Raw genomic sequence first — 15,133 nt, forward strand, 5'->3', positions numbered from 1 at the left:
TATCAATCAGTTCAAATTCCTAATATTAAATGTTGTGGAAATTCAACACAGGGACACTTGAAGTCAATGTTAAATAAATCACTCTTTAATTGTCAGCAAGCTGGAGAGGTCACAGTCAAACTTAGATGCACTTTCAAACCCTTCATTCTGGGTTACCCAATCTAATTAGTAACTGATCCAAGCACAGGCAGGGACCAAGGATTATTTATGACAAAAATATGAACATTTTCAAGGCTGTCCCTTCAGACTATACATTTCCTTTACATAAGCAAACCAGGTGGCATACATTTTTATTTATGGCTAGCCAGGGCACACTCCAACACTCATACGCCATTTACAAATAAAGCACTTGTGTTTAGTGAGTCCGCCAGATGAGAGGCAGTAGGGATGACCAGGGATGTTCTCTTGATAAGTGTGTGAATTGGACCATTTTCCTGTCCTGCTAAGCATTCAAAATGTACTTCTTTTTTTTTAAATTTACTTTTGGGTGTCAGGGAAAATGTATGGAGTAAAAAGTACATAATTTTCTTTAGGAATGTAAATAGTAAAGTAGAGATACTCAACAACAAAAAACACTAAAGTATTTTAACTTAAGTACTTTACACCACTGCATACTACCTCATTAGTTGCTTGGTGGGAGGCACCAGCATTACCCTTTAAGCCACTCCAGAGCTCTAATATCAAGCGTTTGACCATCATCAGACTTGCCAGTCTTAACTTTGCATGAGTGAGGCTTTTAGTTTGGAACATGTATTATATTTTTGTTCAGTGTATTCATTTGTCTAGGTGTATTGCACTAGCGTTTAAGATGGGAATGCAGTAGTTTAAACCTCACATTCCTGTAGCCACTAAAGAAATATGATGGTCAATTTGCCATGGGCTTGATGTGACTGACTGCTCGGGGATTTAGTTAGAATTCTCTTTTCACCACACCAGTCTAGCAAAAGCTCATGTCATAACAGTACATTATCAATATCATAGATCAGTTATATTTTTCTTATAAAACTCACCGGAAATGTTGGGAGCTTGCAGATTGTGATTTTGGACAGGACATCTCTTTGAAACAATTCAGTACAAGTCTATAGCCTGTACCCACATTTTAGGTAGGCTGTATGCCTACAGTAGCCTTTAGGCCAGGATCCCCCAACTGACGCCCTTAACTATTGCCCGTGCATGGTTTTATTCGGCTCCCCAAGTTTTCTGTGCAAAAAGTGATTTTCATTTTGGAAATCTGTTCCCAAGTATTCCCACCCATAATAGAGATGTGATCGTATACAAAATGTAAGCAATGTTGGAAATGATTATGTTTTAGTCAAATATATCTGCTTGGCCTTCTTGCGGTCAATTTGCAGTCTAGAAATTGTATGGAAAAAAATTGGCGCGCGGCTGAATGTAGTTGATGATCCTGCTTTAGACCGGTTCCCCCTACCCACCCCCCCTTAATAAAAAGTCAACCATGAAGCACTGCATTTATTGATATAGTGTGACATGCTGCGTCACATCCAATAACTACTATGAAGCAGCTTTCATTTGCAAAGAAGAAAGACAGACGATACGTGTTACATTAACTAGATTGTTGGACAAAATAATACAATTCAAATAAAAAAATGGTGGAGTCATTTTGTACCTTGTCAGCTGCTCCCTTTAGATTAGCGATGTCTGGACTATGGAGTCCTTCACTCATTAGATGAACTACGTGCATGTGGTTATGACCGGAGGTTGCTTCAGAAATAATTGCCCACAAAATATTCAAGTATGAGCACGGATTGGAGCAGGCGACCAAAATCTAACGCAGATCATAAACCAACCTCATTACTTACAGCGTGATTCTGCAACAGAAAGCAAAGACAGTTGACTATCATTTCCAATGGATTTTATGCAAATGAAATCAATTTCTTGATTCTGGATTAATACAAGAATTATCAATTTTTAACCAAGAGCACATTTGTTTTACAGATTGTTTACAGATCTAAAACAAGTCAAGTACAGATGCAAAAGTGACCACATTATGGAAAAATATATTTATTTTGCACATGCAGATCCTTCTACACATTAGATGATCTTAGAAATGCTCTGTACAAAATGGAAGTTAACATGCTAAACAGTTGATAATATAACAGCTATGACCAGCTTCGGAGCAGTGCAACATTTCTCTGTAAAATAGTGTTGATGTATTTATGCCCTCTTGTGGATTCTTTGTGTATGGCATGTGTTAAGATGATTTCAGGTCGGCCTCCTTGCTTCAGCTTCAAGACATGCGTCTTGAGGTATTAGTCATTTGAATCTCAGTTTACTTGTCAGGTGTATCACCAGTGGTCCACAAAATAATAACTCAGCCTGTGAGCCTCCGGGATAAGGTTTAAAGGACACGAGGCTACATCTTCTCATAGGTCAGTTCATGTCCACAGGTGTTACAGACCTTCCTGTAGAGATCCTCCTCTTCATCCACTAGCTCCTCAGGGCCGTACTCGTGCTGGTGAGCACTGGTGTCCTTTGTCCACACGCTGCTCCTCACCGCACGGCGGAGCTCTGGTCACAACAGAGAAAAGAACAATCCAATAAATGATCAGTAACAGGTGTGTAGGAATTATTCAATGAAGACAAAAGAAAAACCTGCACACCTGTTTGCCAGTATCACTTGTGTTTTTGTGTTTACAGCCTTCTGATACGTAAGCGCAATTAAACCCCCCCCCCAAAAAAATGGGAAGCACAGCAGCTTTTTCGTTTTAAGTCAATAATGAGGAAATAAAACAACAACCTGCTTTCTATAATCCACTGGAGGTGCTAGTGTGTTCTCTATGTTACTGTATCTCTCAGAGTTTTGTAACGAGAAAAGGTGACTAATGGGGAAATTTAAGATCACTAAAGTTCATATTCAGTTTAGAGTGATTCATACAATGTTTAGCATGTAAATATATTTTCCCTTTAAGACACAGTATTTCCACTGTTCTATTTGTGATACTCAAGGTGCAGGTTGATGGTCACTAGACTCGATACTGAACGTTATGGATTATTGTCATATCTGTTGATGGTGGTTGATGCCAGACTGGATGTACAAGGACACTGATTATTCACCGTTGTATTGTACTGATGATGTTCTGTGAACTCTGATTCTGTAGCAGTTGACAGTCACTGCCTTTTCGTTTAGACTACAAGCCTCTCGGGCTGGTGTTTCCACAACATTTGGTGCTTTCTGATTAGGATATAAAGGACCTGTCTCCAAGAGGCCATTTAGACATTTTCTCTGCTGTGCTGGGTGGTGTCTCCATGTTGGAACTAGATTTTTTTTAAATGAACTTTACCAACAATTGCTAATCTGAGAATTCCTATTACAGTGACTTATTTATTGAGATGGCGTTACGTCTGAGTGAGGATCAGAAAACAGTGTTACTGACCTTTAACCTTTTTGTTGAAGCGCTTCTGCTTCTGCACCTCCCTGTTCTCCTCTCTGGCCTCCTTGGCCTCCTCCAGGGCCTCCTCAGAGCCCCACACCTCTAAGGAGCGCATCTCCACCTGGAAACACAGCACAACATCATGTTTACTGATCTAACCTAAATACAGCTGGGTCACGCAACGTAAAAAGTTTTGAAACGTTTGAGAAAGACGCCTCACAAGTCCTCAAACTGGCAGCTTCATTAAATAGTACCCGCAAAACATCAGTCTCAACGTCAACAGTGAAGAGGCGACTCCGGGACGCTGGCCTTCTAGGCAGTTTCTCAAACTAGACTAATGTGCTTGTCCTCTTGCCCAGTTGTGCACCAGGGCCTCCCACTCCTCTTTCTATTCTGGTTAGAGCCAGTTTGTGCTGTTCTGTGAAGGGAGTAGTACACAGCGTTGTACGAGATCTTCAGTTTCTTGGCAATTTCTTCCATGTAATAGCCTTCATTTCTCATAATAAGAATAGACTGACGAGTTTCAGAAGAAAGTTCTTTGTTTCTGGCTATTTTGAGCCTGTAATCGAACCCACAAATGCTGATGCTACAGATACTCAACTAGTCTAAAGAAGGCCAGTTTTATTGCTTCTTTAAATCAGAACAACAGTTTTCAGCTGTGCTAACATAATTGCAAAAGAGTTTTCTAATGATCAATTAGCCTTTTAAAATGATACACTTGGATTAGCTAACACAACGTGCCATTGGAACACAGGAGTGATGGTTGCTGATAATGGGCCTCTGTAGATATTCCATAAAAATTAAAAAAAAATCTGCCGTTTCCAGCTACAATAGTCATTTACAACATTAACAATGTCTACACTGTATTTCTGATCAATGTGATGTTATTTTAATGGACACATTTTTTTAAAGCTTTTTTTTCCAAAAACAAAGACATTTCTAAGTGACCCCAAACTTTTAAACGGTAGTGTATTTACCATTAAATATGCTTTCATCATTAAGAAATGCATGCAACATTTTGAAACTGAACACAGTTCTTATAGGCAAGTCCAGGTAGAGGTAAACAAACAATAGTAGGGAAAAACTGGTACAGTGGCAGTCAGCTGAGGACAAGGTGAGGGAAAGCTAGCCTGGCATTCAAACTGATTGAAACAATATTGGTGAGAGCAGAGTGTTCAGTCTGGTTTTACCAGGCTGAGGGAAAGCAGCCGGTTAGAACCAGTGATGGTTGGTATCGGTTAGCTCGTCCTACCTGCAGCTTGAGGTAGAGTTTCATGTCTCCCCAGTGAGGGTTGTGTGGGTTCTTCCTCAGGACAAACCTCAGCACTGGCTCCCTCTGGTCCAGGTCACAGTCCTTCAGTAGGTAGAGCTGCTTAGCCTCCGTACGGGATATCAGCTTGTGTTTCACCTCGTTGTCTCTGATGGGGGTGGACGACATTAACAGAGGGAAGACAAGATAGAATTCCTCTTCAGATGCATTTTGGCATCCTCTTACCATTGAAGCACAATGCAATACAATGGAAGTTAAAGCACTGTATGTAATACTATAGTGCAGGTAGTCTAGTGGTTAGAACATTGGGCCAGTAACCGAAAGGTTGCTGGATCGAATCCCTGAGCTGACAAGGAAAGAAATCTGTCGTTCTGCCCCTGAACAAGGCAGTTAACCCACTGTTCCCCGGTAGGCCGTGATTGTAAATAAGAATTTGTTCTTAACGGACTTGCCTAATTAAATAAATGTTAAATAAAAAAATGTTTTATAGTGAATGTGGTTATAGTAAACCTGTTATACTGATCAACTTGTCCTGCGCATACAGTTCCAAAAGTTTAGACACATCTACTCATTCAAGGGTTTCTTCATTTGTACTATTTTCTACATTGTACAATAATAGCGAAGATATCAAAACTATGAAATAACACATATGGAATCATGTAGTAACCAAAAAAAAGTCTTAAACAAATCAAAATATATTTATATTTGAGATTCTTCAAAGTAGCCACCCTTTGCCTTGATGACAGCTTTGCACACTCTTGGCATTCGCTCAACCAGCTTCATGAGGTAGTCACCTGGAATGGTGAGCCTTGTTAAAAGTACATTTGTGGAATTTCTTTCCTTCTTAATGCATTTGAGCCAATAAGTTGTGTTGTGACAAGGTATGGGTGGCATACAAAAGATAATATGGTCTTTTACCAAATAGGGTTATGGCAATAACAGCCCAAATAAGCAAAAAGAAACGACAGTCCATCATTACTTTAAGACATGAAAGTCAGTCAATACGGAACATTTCAAGAATTTTGAAAGTTTCTTCAAGTGCAGTTGCAAAAACCATCAAGTGCTATGATGAAACTGGCTCTCATGAGGACCGCCACAGGAAAGGAAGACCCAGAGTTACCTCTGCTGCAGAGGATAAGTTCATTAGAGTTTGCTTCACAAAGTTCAAGTAACAGACACATCTCAACATTAACTGTTCAGAGGAGACTGTGTGAATCAGGCCTTCGTGGTCGAATTGATGCAAATAAACCACTACTAAAAGACACCAATAAGATAAGAAGAAGAGATTTGCTTGTGCCAAAAAACACAAGCAATGGACATTACACCGGTGGAAATCTGTCCTTTGGTATGATGAGTCCAAATTTGAGATTTTTGGTTCCAAACACTGTGTCTTTGTGAGACGCAGAGTAGGTGAACGGATGATCTCTGCATGTGTGGTTCCCACCGTGAAGCATAGAGGTGGTGTGATGGTGCTTTGCTGGTGACACTGTCAGTGATGTATTTAGAATTCAAGGCACACTTAAACAGCATGGCTACCACAGCATTGTGCAGCAATACGCCATCCCATCTGGTTTGTGCTTAGTGGAACTATCATTTGGTTTTCAACAGGACAATGACCCAACACACCTCCAGGCTGTGTAAGGGCTATTTGACCAAGAAGGAGAGTGATGGAGTGCTGCATCAGATGATCTGGCCTCCACAATCACCTGACCTCAACCCAATTGAGATGGGTTGGGATGAGTTAGACCGCAGAGGAGGAAAAGCAGCCAACAAGTGCTCAGCATATGTAGGAACTTCTTCAAGACTGTTGGAAAAGCATTCCTCATGAAGCTGGTCGAGAGAATGCTAAGTGTGCAAAGCTGTCATCAAGTAAAAGGGTGGCTACTTTGAAAAATCTGAAATATATTTTGATTTGTTTAACTTTTTTGGGTTACTACATGATTCCATGTGTTATTGCATAGTTTATGTCTTCACTATTATTCTACAATGTAGAAAATAGTAAAAATAAAGAAAAACCCTTGAATGAGTAGGCGTGTCCAAACTTTTGACTGGTACTGTATGTGAACACTATTATGAGAAGCACACTGTACTATAATATATATATATGTAACAATATCGTTATTTAAGTTGGTTGTCATTGACACAAGAGGACTTTTACCTGCAGTTGTCACAGACTGCCAGATCGAAGCCGTTGCTGAGGTAGGAATCCATAAACGGCTTGTCACAGTCATCACACAGCAGATAGTCTGCCTCTATCACCGGAGCTAGGAAGACAGTCAGAGAGAGCAGTAGAACTCAACACTAGCCTGAATGCCAGTTAGTTTTCAAGAGCGCAAAGACTAATTATGGAATTGTGATGCCAAGCAGACTGGCACCCAGGCTCAACAATACACTACTACTACACTTAAATGATTACATTTGAGTCATTTTAGCGCACACACATGTATCCAGAATCACAATCAATGCAGAGAGAGCGCTAGGAAGAGAGGTCAGCCAAGGTGTCCTGTCAGTAAAACAAGTATCTACTAGTCATTCAGATAGTGGTTTGTTGGTTGTCACTGTGCCATAAATAATGTATTATGGACATCATTTATAATAGTAATACCTGATTGAAAGAAACTGACTCCACTCAGCAACTGGCATGTGGTATTACATGAATCCACAAAGGGGCGCACATGAACAAACAATGCATCTTCCTTTGTTACACCAGACATACAGAGGAGATAAGATTACGTCTGAAGTTTACATCATGCAACAAATATGAATACTTCCCCCTGGCATATTTGATTGACTATAAATGCACATACCTGGTTGATGCACCACTTCCTTTGTCCTTTGTTCCTCCTGTCCCTCCTCTTCTTCATCAATGAAGAACCCTCCTCCAGAGTCGACTATCTTAGCGACTTTAGCCGAGGTTCCACCCCCTTCTCCTGCCGATGGTCTGCTGGCCAGTCGGGCTTGCCTCAGCATCAGAGCCCGCTGTCTGTTTCGTTCGATCTTGGCTCTCATCGCGGGGGACAGATCGCAGTTCTTGGCTTTGGACTCCGAATGCGAAGAAGCATTATCCTTCACCGGCGTGGGAGGCTCCAACAGATCCATCGCAAAAAAGCATGCACTAACTAACTTAGCTGTAGGCTAAACTCTCCAGCGTCTTGCAAATTGCAATTAATTAAAGTTGTTTACCAGCAAGACAGCTGGCAGAGTTCTAAGAGGGGTACAATTGTTTGTGTTTCTAGTTTTAACCCGTGGACACAGCGGTGTGTTCGAGTTACCGGCAGCTGCCATTTGTCGGTCGCACAACCAACTTCCGGGTTGTTATCGTGTCAAAATAAAAGTGCTGTTATGAAACTGATGCAGCTTCTCTATGTGACCGCGAGGTGTCGCCGGAGAGCGGACATATACCATCCCCACCCAGCACTAATAGGTATTCACAGCTTTATCCTGTTCCTTCTTGTCCATGTCCTTCATTGCTGGTCCATATCCTGAAAGACCCAGTGGCAATGTGCCATATCTGATGTAATTGGCTTGCTGTAGCAATATCTCTGCTTGGTAAAGAGCTAAACATATGGCTCTGACTACCTGCAGTGGCTGTTGTCTTGTTCATTATAAATGTTCATTCTCTGTTTTTAATTAACTTGTATTATATTCTACCATGACCCACCCTGTTCTCTTTCCTTCCAAAAAATCAGGTAGTCCACACATTTTTATTTATTTTACCAGGCTAGTCAGTTAAGAACAAATCTTTATTTTCAATGACAGCCTACGAACAGTGGGTTAACTGCCTTGTTCAGGGGCAGAAAAACAGATTATTACCTTGTCAGCTCGGGGATTCGATCTTGCATCCTTTCGGTAACTAGTCCAACGCTCTAACCACTAGGCTACCTGCCACCCCATAGATAGGCTAATCTGGTAATGGTTCCCACCTAGCAACATTGGGTCATTCTCACAGTAACCAAAGTAGGGGTCACGACCCCACTGGGGGAACTGCAGTGGGGAGGCCCAAAAAAACAATACATATATTGATTTTTTAAAGGAACAGAACATTAAGAGTACAGATTATTGGATGTGACAATATACAAAGGTTTTTGAGAAATATCATTTTAAAAATGACATTTTATTGAGTAAATGTATTTCATTTTGATAAGAGATGAAAATGTAATGAATTGAAGGTTATTTGTTGATGTAAAAATCTAAATTGACTGATTTTAGGCTGTGTCATGTGATTTGGGGCGGAATAGGGTCCCCAAAAATTCTGGCGGAAAAAATAGGGTCCCAGCTAAAAAAGTTTGATTAACCACTGCAGTAACCCATTAATTAAGGGTGTCCATACACAATGCTTAGCATCTATTTAAAGCAGTGCAGCACAGGAGCTTTAGTCATTACCGATCTTAATCTCATTTTCACAGAGTTGCATTAATCTATTACTCTTTTCAGGGTATCATGGCAAGCGCTGCCAATACACTGCAATATAGACTATATTCCCCCGTATATTAGAAGAATAACAGTCTTTTATGGGATCACTAATAGAAGACAGTTCAATTCAGTGTTAAATGGAGACTTACTGTAGGCTATATCGGTATTCCATGTGCTTGTGGTCCCAATGTCAATAATATCATTGCTTCATGCAGTAACTTTCGAACCCTTGGGATTGACAAATTGGCATTGACCTTATATGCCTCTAAAAACAAAATTATTTTAAAAAATTATTAATATAATTTCACATTTAAAGGAAAATAAGAATCCTGTAACACCTCAGTTTGAGCATTATAAGAGTTCTACCTTAAATTACAATTTAGCCTGTTATGTAATATATTTAGCCTGCCTTGGTTCGTCTTAATATAGCCGTGATGGCCGGTTTCATAGGCCTAACCAAGGTCAGCTTCAAAGTAACCTAACCTGTAAAGTAGTTTAGCTGTATACTAGTACCACAGGTGGCTGGTGGCACATTAATTGGGGAGGACGGGCTCATAATACCGTCTGGAATGGAATGAATGGTATCAAGCACATGGTTTCCATGTGTTTTATACCATTCCATTCACTTATTATGAGCCATCCTCCCCTCACCAGCCTCCTGTAACTAGTGCCCTTCTCTACTACACTTCTATCCTATACTTCTGCTATACAGTGCCTTCGTACACTTATAAAAGTCATGAGCATATTATTTTATCTCGGCATGGTAATAGACAAGAGCATTTAATCAAGGATCCACCCCTTTTTTTCAATTTTCACCTAAAATTACATACCCAAATCTAACTGCCTGTAGCTCAGTCCACGAAGCAAGGATATGCATATTCTTGATACCATTTCAAAGGAAACACTTTGAAGTTTATGGAAATGTGAAAGGAATGTAGGAGAATATAACACATTAGATATGGTAAAAGATAATACAAAGAAAAAACCAACCATTTAAAAAAGCTAGAATCGTACCATCATCTTTGAAATGCATGAGAAAGGCCATAATGTATTATTCCAGCCCAGGTGCAATTTAGATTTTGTCCACTAGATGGCAGCAGTGTATGGGCACAGTTTTAGACTGATCCAATGAACCGTTGCATTTCTGTTCAAAATGTTGTTTCAAGACTGCCCAAATGTGCCTCATTTGTTTATTAATAACTTTTCAAGTTCAAAAGTGTGCACTCTCCTCAAACAATAGCATGGTATTATTTCACTGTAATAGCTACTGTAAATTGGACAGTGCAGTTAGATTAACAAGAATTTAAGCTTTCTGCCAATGTCAAATATGTCTATGTCCTGGGAAATATTCTTGTTACTTACAACCTCATGCTAATCGCATTAGCCTACGTTAGCTCAACCGTCCCGTGGGGGACCCACCGATCCTTTGGAGCAGGTTTGAAAACCATGTAATGTATTAATTCTGTAAAGATTTCTGTATCAAAAGGCTCACGGTTCCTGTACTGAAATCCATATGCATGCAATTGTACAGCTAACAGGTTCACAGCCAAAGAACAGGCACACAGTAGAACAAACATGTATGTCTCGTCTTCTTTACGTCATTCTACCTTTCTAACAGGTGATGGCTAACTGCTGCCTCACGGCCTGCCTATGTAAGGGGCCGTGGGGGGAGGGGGACAAGAGAGAGACCTGAAGAGAGCCAGTACAGGTCAGATAAGTTGAGCTCACCTTCAGCAGAGAGGCAGCAGAGCATTACATCACTAATGGCTCACGTGTTTAGCCTGACCTCACCACCACAAGCTTTAGTCTCCAGAAGAAGAAGAAGAAGAAGAAGCTGTTGAAAGGATTCTAATACTACCCCCCCTCCTGCCCTCTGTCCATCCCTGAGTTTGCTTACCTACAGCGCCATTTGACAATGAGCCTCCGTAAGGACAGGTCTTTGACAGATGCCCAATTCTACACATGGACTGGTACTGTAGGTCTATAGCGAACACAGTGTGGCTTTTAAGTCTTGGTGACATTGTATTTTAAACCAGATGTTATTTTATTTTCCTTTATAATGAGTCTAAAGTCCACTGATGTTACCACAGAAAACATAATAAACATTTCCTTTACCGAAAGCTATGTCTTTGAAAATGTGCAACAATTGTAGTACATTTACATTTTGGTCGTTTAGCAGACGCTCTATCCAAAGTGACTTACAGTCAGTGCTTTCAACTAAAGGTAGATAAAGCAATCAGGAGATAGGCTCCTGCCCTTTGGGCCCTTCTGGCTCAGACAAGGCTTACTTACTTAAAGGGATACTTCGGGATTTTGGCAATGAGGCCCTTTATCTACTTCCCAAGAGTCAGATGAACTTGTGGATACCATTTTTATGTATCTGCGTGCAGTTTGAAGGAAGTTACTAACTAGCGTTAGCCCAATGACTGGAAGATTAGACTTCCAGTCATTGCGCTAACGCTAGTTAGCATTGGCTCATGAAACTACCTCTAACTTCAGTCTGGACACAGAGACATACAAATGGTATCCACGAGTTCATCTGACTCTGGATATTCAGACCCTTTACTCTGTACTTTGTTGAAGCACCTTTGGCAGTGATTACAGCCTCAAGTCTTCTTGGGTATGATGCTAGAAGCTTGGCACACCTTTATTTGGGGGTTTTTATCCCATTTTTCTCTGCAGATCCTCTCAAGGTCTGTCAGGTTGGATGGGGAGCGTCACTGCAAAGCTATTTTCTGGTCTCTCTAGAGATGTTCGATCGGGTTCAAGTCCAGGCACTGGCTGGGCCACTCAAGGACATTCAGAGACTTGTCCCAAAGCCACTCCTGCGTTGTCTTGGCTGTGTGCTTTATGGTCATTGTCCTATTGGAAGGTGAACGTTCGCCCAAATCTGCTTCGATTGATCATCCTTAAGATGTTTCTACAACTTGATTGGAGTCCACCTGTGGTAAATTCAATTGATTGGACATGATTTGGAAAGGCACACACCTGTCTATATAGGATGTACCTGAGCTCAATTTCGAGTCTCATAGCAAAGGGTCTGAATACTTATGTAAATAAGGTATTTCTGGTTTTGATTGTAATATATTTGCAAAAAGTATTTAAAACCTATTTTTGCTTTGTCATTATGGGGAATTGTGTGTAGATTGATGAGGATTTTTTTTGTTTTTAATCCATTTTAGAATAAGGCTGTAACTTAACAAAATGTGGAAAAAGGGAAGGGGTCTGAAAACTTTCCGAATGCACTGTATATACAAGTATGTGGACACCCCTTCAAATTAGTGGATTCGGCTATTTCAGCCACACCCGTTGCTGACAGGTGTATACAATCGAGCACACAGCCATGCAATCTCCATAGACAAGTCAATTCGTAAAATGTATGCCCTGCTAGAGCTGCGCTGGTCAACTGTAAATGTTGTTATTGTGAAGTGGAAACGTCTAGGAGCAACAATGGCTCAGCTGCGAAGTGGTAGGCCACAAAAGCTTACAGAACGGGACCGTCGAGTGCTGAAGCGCACGCTCACTACCGAGTTCCCAAATGCCTCTGGAAGCAACGCCAGGAGCTTCACGAAATGGGTTTCCATGGCCGAGCATCCGCACACGCCTAAGATCACCATGCGCAATGCCAAGCCTCGGCTGGAGTGGTGTAAAGACTCTGGAGCAGTGGAAACGCGTTCTCTGGAGTGATGAATCACGCTTCACCAATCTGGGTTTGGCGGATGCCAGGAGAATGCTACCTGCCCCAATGCATAGTGCCAACTGTAAAGTTTGGTGGAGGAGGAATAACGTTCTGGGGCTGTTTTTTATGGTTTGGGCTAGGCCCCTTAGTTCCAGTGAAGGAAAATCTTAACTCTACAGCATACAATGTCATTCTGGACAGTTCTGTGCTTCCAACTTTGTGGCAACCATTTGGGGAAGGCTCTTTCCTGTTTCAGCATGACAATGCCCCCGTGCACAAAGTGAGGTCCATACACAAATGGTTTGTCGAGATCGGTGTGGAAGAACTTGACTGGCCTGCACAGAGCCCTGACCTCAACCCCATTGAAAACCTTTGGGAGGAACTGTAACGCAGATTGTGAGCCAGGCCTAATCGCCCAACATCAGTGCTCACTAATGCTCTTGTGGCTGAATGGAAGCAAATCCCCATCGCAATGTTCCAACATCTAGTGGAAAGCATTCCCAGAAGAGTGGAGGTGGTTATAGCAGCAAAAGGGGCACCAACTCCATATTAATCATCATGATTTTGGAATGAGATGTTCGCCGAGCAGGTGTCCGCATACTGGTCATTTAGTGTATGTGTATCAACCTACTGGTAGAGCTCTTTTGGTTATTACACTATACAAACTGTCTTATGTAACCATACCAAACATAACATATGATACTAAGTTGAGAGCCATAGATTTACATTGACTATGTTACATCTTTGAGGCCAGGCTACAATAAAATGGCCTGGTAGGATAAGGCCTATCAATAGGATTGGGTTCTGGTCTTTCTAGCAACATGATCTCACGTTTTCACCTCAAGTCAAATAGAGACAGAAGAGGTTGATTCCTGTCACGTGGCCGGGTAGGCAGGTACACAAGGTAGAGGGGGAGGAGTCACCTCACCACAGGATTGACTGTTCGTGTCTGTAAGCTCCACCCCTTCGGTGCTAAGGAAATTTTAGAGCAGATTTACATTAGCTATTCACAGTCTACAGTTGGAGCCTACAGGAACTTGTCAATCAGGATTGGCTTTACTGGCAAATTCCTCACCACCTACCTTTTTTTCTTCTGTACAGCATCCAACAGGAGACTGCAAGTGTGGTAAATTATTACTTTTCTTTCAATTGTTATGCATTGTTTTGTGAGGATTTATTTTTGCGTTTGATATTGCATTGGTTTGGATGGTGGCTTGCAAGATGAACTAGGTGGTTAGTTGATTGGCTTTGGTCTGTGTTCTGCAACTATGCAACAGAATAGGGCTCATTTTTGATCTAAGGATATATTTGCTGTTTACAATGTTTTACATTCCTTTTGAGTCTTATCGTTGGAGGAAATTGCCAGTAAAAAAAAAAGTGAACTGTAAGCTTGGAGGTTTTAAATGAGCATAATTGGTTTAACAATTCTAAACAGCTATCACCTATCACCTCACCTAACACACGACTTCTGCTTTTAGATATCTGCTGTGTCATAACCACACGAATAGGTGCATGTTTTAAAGATATTGGAAAGATTTTCAAGATACTTTCCCAAGGTTTTGATAACCATAATAGCCTAGGCTAAGCAAAGCTTGTGGGTACTGATACAGGTACATGGAGAAATCAAACTGTAATCAAGTCAACCGACTGTAATTGAAATATTTTGCTTCATGCAAAGTGCTCATATTTCAAAGTCAATATCTATTATGTTTCATTAAGCAATAATATTGATTTATGTCAGAATGCCATTCAGAGATTTGAGATTTCAACAGCACAGGCTTTTTAAAATCAGCGAGTTTACAAATATTACAGATAGCTGGGTAGGATTCATCTGTAAGGTAACACAGCTGTATTTCATTTATGGTTACGTACAAACACACCAACTAGAGTATATACATTAGATTGGGCAGACAATAGTGATCTATCGCAGTGTTTCTCAAGCCCTGGTCCGTGAGCGGCACCGGTCCCTGGGATAGCGCTGAATAATCTCTGAAACCAATTTAGCCCGTGGTAACTTGCCAATTTTGATTAAAGCGGAATTCAAAGAAAGAAGGACTAGGCCTATAGCTTACTGGTCCTTGGTAGGTGTACAGTAAATGTTGAGACACAGGGCTTGTACACTGAGTGTACAAAACATTAAGAACACCTTCCTAATATTGCATTTTATCCCCACTCCCCTTTGGCCCTCAGAACAGTCTAAATTCGTTGGGCATGGACTCTACAAGGTGTCGAAAGCATTCCACAGGGATGCTGGCCCATGTTGACTCCAATGCTTCCCACAGTTGTGTCAAGTTGGCTGGATGTCCTTTGGGTGGTGGGACCATTCTTGATACACACAGGAAACTGTTGAGCGTTTTAGTTCTTGACACCTACTACCAT

The 15,133-nt window shown here is 41.1% G+C and overlaps 1 protein-coding gene across 1 annotated transcript; it reads right to left on the reverse strand.

Annotated features, from left to right (window-relative positions):
* Positions 1-1,856: 1,856 nt before the first annotated feature.
* Positions 1,857-7,976, reverse strand: xpa (xeroderma pigmentosum, complementation group A). The gene is made up of 5 exons (XM_071407313.1): positions 7,470-7,976; positions 6,821-6,926; positions 4,645-4,810; positions 3,396-3,513; positions 1,857-2,529 (listed from the first exon to the last, which is right to left on the reverse strand). The coding sequence occupies exons 1-5, from the start codon at positions 7,759-7,761 to the stop codon at positions 2,375-2,377; spliced, it is 837 nt and encodes a 278-aa protein (XP_071263414.1). The 5' UTR covers positions 7,762-7,976; the 3' UTR covers positions 1,857-2,374.
* Between the last annotated feature and the right edge of the window lie 7,157 nt (positions 7,977-15,133).

The sequence above is a fragment of the Salvelinus alpinus genome, chromosome 6, assembly GCF_045679555.1.
Source record: "Salvelinus alpinus chromosome 6, SLU_Salpinus.1, whole genome shotgun sequence".
NCBI classification, from domain to species: domain Eukaryota; kingdom Metazoa; phylum Chordata; class Actinopteri; order Salmoniformes; family Salmonidae; genus Salvelinus; species Salvelinus alpinus.